Source organism: Zootoca vivipara, chromosome 2, assembly GCF_963506605.1.
Source record: "Zootoca vivipara chromosome 2, rZooViv1.1, whole genome shotgun sequence".
Classification (NCBI taxonomy): Eukaryota; Metazoa; Chordata; class Lepidosauria; order Squamata; family Lacertidae; genus Zootoca; species Zootoca vivipara.
In genome coordinates, this window is record NC_083277.1 from 1,757,890 (window position 1) to 1,763,486 (window position 5,597).

General features: G+C 49.5%; 1 protein-coding gene across 4 annotated transcripts; it reads right to left on the reverse strand.

Annotated features, from left to right (window-relative positions):
* Positions 1 to 998: 998 nt before the first annotated feature.
* On the reverse strand, positions 999 to 4,734 carry PFDN6 (prefoldin subunit 6). Of its 4 annotated transcripts, none has more exons than XM_035107904.2 (5): positions 4,607 to 4,734; positions 3,978 to 4,162; positions 2,765 to 2,835; positions 2,555 to 2,679; positions 999 to 1,144 (listed from the first exon to the last, which is right to left on the reverse strand). In XM_035107904.2, exons 2-5 carry the CDS (start codon positions 4,039 to 4,041, stop codon positions 1,024 to 1,026), a joined length of 381 nt encoding a protein of 126 aa, XP_034963795.2. In that variant the 5' UTR covers positions 4,042 to 4,162; positions 4,607 to 4,734; the 3' UTR covers positions 999 to 1,023. The 4 variants fall into 4 exon arrangements, with proteins under 4 accessions (XP_034963795.2, XP_060124854.1, XP_060124848.1 ...); XM_060268871.1 differs by having other exon boundaries at positions 3,978 to 4,090; positions 4,607 to 4,719; XM_060268865.1 differs by having other exon boundaries at positions 3,978 to 4,156; positions 4,607 to 4,670.
* Positions 4,735 to 5,597: the final 863 nt, after the last annotated feature.

The following is a 5,597-nucleotide window of genomic DNA, read 5'->3' on the forward strand; positions in this document are numbered from 1 at the left end:
AGTCTCCTTCTTTGGAGGTCTTTAAGCGAAGACTTGACATCCATATTTCAAGAATGCTTTGATGGTGTTTCCTGCTTGGCAGGGGGTTGGACTGGATGGCCCTTGTGGTCTCTTCCAACTCTATGATTCTATGAGTCTATGATTCTACCTCAAGGGCTGTCACATGGAAGAGGGAGCAAGCTTGTTTTCTCCTGCTCTGGAGGGGATGACTCGAACACATGGCTTCAGGTCACAATAAAAGAGGATTCTGTCTAAACCTTCTGACAGGAAGAGCTGTTCCACTGTGGAATGTCTGCTGGGATCTCCTTCCTTGGGGGTTTTTAAGTAGAGGTTGGATGGCCATCCATCAGAGGTGCTTTAGCTGAGGTTCCTGCCTCAGCAGGCAGCTGGACTGGATGGCCCCCTGAGGTCCCACCGAACTCTACATTTCCCTCCTTTCCCTAGAGAGCGAACCAAATGTCCCTGCTCCCTAGAAAGCTCTGCCAGGGCAGCAGGAGGCGGTACACACTGAGTTGGCAAGAAACCCCATCCTTCTCGGTTTTCCTGCATCCGCTTGGCAGCTCTTGCAGAAGTTGGTGGCTGTCGGCCAAAGGAGGGTCTCATCCGGAGAATGTGCTCTGCTCCTGCCTTGGCAGGGGGCTGGACTAGATTGCCCTGGGGGTCCCTTTCAACTCTACCGTTCCGGGATCCCAGCCCAGCCACTTTTTGAAGCTTCCGCAGGCTGACCCTAGAGAGAGCTCCTCGGGAGGCAGCAGTGGGGTCGAGACGCCCTACAAATGCCAGGCCACAGGGACAGATTTTGTATGTCCCCCCCACCCTCTTGTTGCTTTGTGTTAAGGGGGGGTCTCATTTCCAGGGGCCTCCCCCTCCCCGTTGCACATGGCGAGGTCTGAGTGCAAAAGAGGCAGGCATCAGCCGAGAGAGAGAGATTTGGGAGACTTGGTCCTAGCTTTTATTTCTGCCCAGCGGAGCAGGCCTCGCAACGGCCTGAGCCACAGTCCAGCAACACCCCCCAGACTCCCCTCAGGCCTTGACGGCCCCCTTGCCCTGGGCTTTCTGGAACTCCTGCTGCAGCCGCGCGAGTGTCTCCCGCTGCTGGTCCGACTTCTTCTCGTAATCCTGCATCTGGCCCTCGTAACGCTTGCTGAAACGACATAGCACAGTGGAGGCGGGGTCAGCGCTTGTGGCTTCACAAGCCCCGGGGAGGCCGAGAACACCGGGAGCCCTGGATGACACCTGGGGAGACCTCCCAACACTACAGTTCGAGGAACCCCAGCAACTGGTGTTCAGAGAAGTGACCCCTCTGACAGCAGAGCCGGAACACGGACCTTGCATCTGATAGTCAACGTCAGTCTCCTCCTCCCCCAGCTAGCTAGCCGGCTGTCCTTTTATCTCATTTTCAGTTTTTACTTGGTTGATGGACCGATGCCAGCTTTGTCTTCCGAGGAGCTCAAGGTGCCCAGCTCTCCTCCTCTCCACTTCATCCTCACAACAACCCTGTGAGGTAGGTGAGGCCAAGAGATGGGGACTGACTCCAAGGCAAACCCCAGTGAGCTACACAACAAGAGTGGGGATTCGAACCCTGCCCTCCCAGGTTCTAGTCCAAGGCTCGCTCTATTATGCCACACTCTGGGTTTGTCCAGTCCTGGGTCTGTACAAACCACCCCACTTAGTGGTCACAACTGGCACGCCCCCCCCCCTTGTGAAGGTAACTCCACGGCAGCCTGTCTCTGAACCTGAAGGTCCCACAGACGTTATAGAAATGCAAAGGGTCATCTAGTCCTACCCCCGCAATGCAGGAATCACAGGTGCTTAAGTCCTCGTCACGAACAGCAAGTGAGCCATAGCAACCCATGGATTCACAAATACTTTATATAGTTTTGTAGCCTTAATTATATTTCATGGCCACTTTTTTGTTATTGCTATTTTCCTCTGCGTTTAAAATGTTTTTTACTTATTCTCATTCATACACACACACACACACACACACACACACACACACATTCCGTTTAACAATTTAGAATAATCATTTAAACAACCTTTAAACATCAACGACTTCCCTTTTTTTCTTTCCATAGTTCATTTTGCATAACATCAGTCTGACCCCTGTGTTGTTCTCCCTCATGGTTTGTATTTATGGACTACTTAAAATGAGGCTGCATTTTAAATTTCAATATTGTATTTTAATCTGTATTTTAATTGCTTTCTTTTTTATGTCTTATTGTAATTTTATTGGTGTTAGCCGCCCTGAGCCCGGTTTTGACTGGGGGGGGGGGTATAAATAAAATTTTATTTTTATTATTTATTATGAATCCCAGCACATTTTACATAAACTAAACAATTCAGTTTTCCATTATTGCATCCATCAAAACTTATTTACACTGTTGAATTTATCTTAATGCTGCCCACGTTTTCAAGTGCACACAATTTCCCCTAGTCTCTTCCTCCCCCCCCCCCCTTTTCTCCTTTCCTTTACTAGAAGAATCCCAATAAAATTATATATATGAAAAATCGCAGTAGCAGAGCCTCCCTGCCGGATGGAGGCAGCACTCACATCTCCCCTGCGATGTACTCCAGCCGTTTCGCGACCGTGGCTTTGGCCTCGTCTGTGTCCTGCTTCACCAAGACGGGCCCAATCAGCTTGTAGACTGTGTTTGATGAATCCAACAGGTCCAGCTCCTGCAGAGGAAGGAAAGGTCAGCAGGGAGGGAGGTGGCTCAAGGGGCAGCTTCTGCAAAGGCCGGGGGGGGGGAAGGGGGCTCACCTCCTTCACCACATTGTTCTCAGTCAGCTGAGCCTCCAACTTCTGCCGGGCCGTCATGGACTTGCTGATATCTGGAAGCAGAGAAGAAGAACTGGCACAGAAATTGATGGACTATGCAGAAAGGGCGAGGCTTACCGGAATAATAATAAGAATCAAGAAGATCAAGTTTGTAAGAAAGAATGGAAATCATTTATAGAGCATTTGCAAAATTACTGTAAACACATAAGGACGTTAGTAGGTTTAATATAAATAACGAGCAATATGAATTTTACTTATACACACACACATACACATTTATGTATGTAGAAGAGATTGTAAATAACAAATTCACTTAATTGGGAAATGCAGGAAATAATATAAAACATAAGGAACCAAAGAAGGAGGGGAAAGGGAGTCATGATAAGAGAAATATGAAATATCATTTGTGTTTTAAATTTTTGGATATTTTTTTCATTTTTTCTGTACTTTGTAAAAGCTTATATAATTATTTTTATTTTTAAAAAGCAGGGAAGAAGAGATTCCCCCAGTAAAACAAGCAAAAAAAAAAAGGAATTCCACACAGTCAAAAGTGTAAAACACACATGGAAAAATATTAGAACCAACATAGACTGGCCTTCCACAGGAATGAATGAAATCCAACCCAGAAGCATAGCAGGAATCTCAACTAAAGCATCCATGAGAGATGGCCACCCAACTTGTGCTTCAAAACCTCCAAGAACTTAACTTTTAAGTGGGCCCAGCGAGATAGGTGTCTAGACAACACATATAAGAAATGGGGGGAAAGACTCCCACATTTTAAAGGCAAGCTCACAACTGAGAGGTGCTGCTATAACCTTCTGGAGCAGGGAAATGGGATTCCTGAGCCAGGTTCAAGGTCCTTGCATTAATTTACAAAGCCCTGGGCAACTTGGGCCCAGGGTGCTCCAGGGACCACCTGAACCCCAATTTCCCAGCTTCATTACTCAGGTCACCTGCAGGAGCGTCACTGTTCGTCCCCCCAAGTTGGTGAGGCGCATTTGGCAACAAGGAGAATCCGAGCCTGGAACTCCCTGCCACTGGAGTTCGGCCAACTTTCAAACACCTGGTGAGAGCTTTTCTGCTGATTTCAACTTTTCAAACTGTTTCATGTACAAATATTCTAAGGTGCTCTGATACTTTCTTATAAGTAGCACACACACACACACATAAAATGAGAGGTGGTGGTGGAAGTTACCTTTCTGTAGCTGCTGGTATTTCTCCAGCTCTCCCTGGAGCTTCTTCTGCAGGGCTTCAGCCATCGCCTCCTTCTCTCACACGGCTCAGGAGCAGGGGTGGGGGTGGCACTCTCTGCAGAAAAGGCAAGTAATTGCCAGCACAGCTTTGCTTGAAGAAAAGCCAAGAGCCCCCAGGAAGCTGCAGCTAGGAGAAAATACAGGGCAGATCCAGCTGTCAAAGGGCTCTGCTTATATCCCCCTCAGGGCTCCAATTTGGAGCAGCCCCTCGCCACCAGCTCCTTGGGGGGGGGGTCCCCTCTATCCTCAGAACAAAAGCCAGCGTGGGAGGATTGAACCAGGGACGGTTCTGCATGGTGAAGCTGCCCTCTGCCTATGGGTCACCCCAGGGGGGCGCCCCAACTCTCTGCAGGGGCATCTTCTGGCCCCCTCCCCATCTCCCCTCTGGGTGTGTGGAGACGGGGGAACGGGCCCCCAGCTCCCCTTTGCCCCCACCTCCTCCAATGGAGCCCCCTCCCCCATTGAGCCCCCCCCAGCACCCATGGCGCCCTCTCCTCGCCCCTTGGTGCCCACACGCACCTACCCCTCTCTTTCTCTGCCCCCCCCAACACCTGCCCCCTCCCCAACTCACGTTCCGCTAAAGCTCCTCCTCCCGACCTCTAACCCAAGGGACTTCCGCCCGCAGCACGTCTTCGTCACCCAAGATCCCTCGCGGTCTCGCTCCTTCCTACGCAGGCGCAGAGGGGCCGCCAGCGCCTTTGTATACGTCACTTCCGCCCTCCGCTAAGACGGCGGCTTAAAACAAGACGAGATCGTAGTCCTAGAGCGGCCGCCTCGAAGTCCCGGAGACTACCGGTACGAATACTTCCCCGCCGCAAAGGATCCCGGGATGTGTAGTTTGTCCCCAGCGGAACTCCAGTTCCCGGCGCCCTTGACAAACTACAGTTCCCAGGAGGGTTTTTTTTGGGGGGGGAGGTTTGGGTGGAGAAAAGTAGTTTCTAAATGCATCGTGTGAATGTGACCCACGTGTATGGCTGGGCCACGTGTAAACGTGTTTGCGCGCTTTTTGTTACTGGTTTTTGGGATTGGGTAAAACGCGGATCTTCATGGATCCTCCACTTTTTAAAAAATAACTCATACAAATCCAATGTCAAATCACATCTGGAAGCTACCCTACAGACTGGACTATAAAAAAACGTGGATCCAACACTTTGCCGCGCTGCAGCACCACGAAAACATGGATCCGAGGCACAGATCCTCATGAATTCATATGATTTTTGTATTGAAACAAAATAAAACCACCATGATACTCTCTCTAGACCACATCGTAGTCTGTAGGCAGCACCCAAAAAAATCACGGATCCACTGTTTCGTGTGGCCACGAACATGGTTAAAAAAGACGGATGCTCATGATTTTTGCATTAGATCAACCTGAAGTCACCAGTAGATCAAAGATCATGACCATGGGCACAGCATGCACCACAAAAATCACGGATCCACGGCTTCCTGGTGATACCAGGGCATAAAAACGTGGTTTTGGAGCAGTCCCCTGGTTTTTCCCTTTTTTTCTTGTTTTTCTGTTTCTAATATGTATTTTCATGCATAGCTGCCAAGTTTTCCCT

Bases quoted from the DNA above. Each gene is read 5' to 3' on its own strand.
- PFDN6 (XM_035107904.2), bottom strand. From the start codon at position 4,041: ATGGCTGAAGCCCTGCAGAAGAAGCTCCAGGGAGAGCTGGAGAAATAC. The intron at 2,836-3,977 runs GTAACTTCCACC...CTCTGCTTCCAG, and splicing joins ATACCAGCAGCTACAGAAAG to ATATCAGCAAGTCCATGACG. The intron at 2,680-2,764 runs GTGAGCCCCCTT...CTTCCTCTGCAG, and splicing joins AGAACAATGTGGTGAAGGAG to GAGCTGGACCTGTTGGATTC.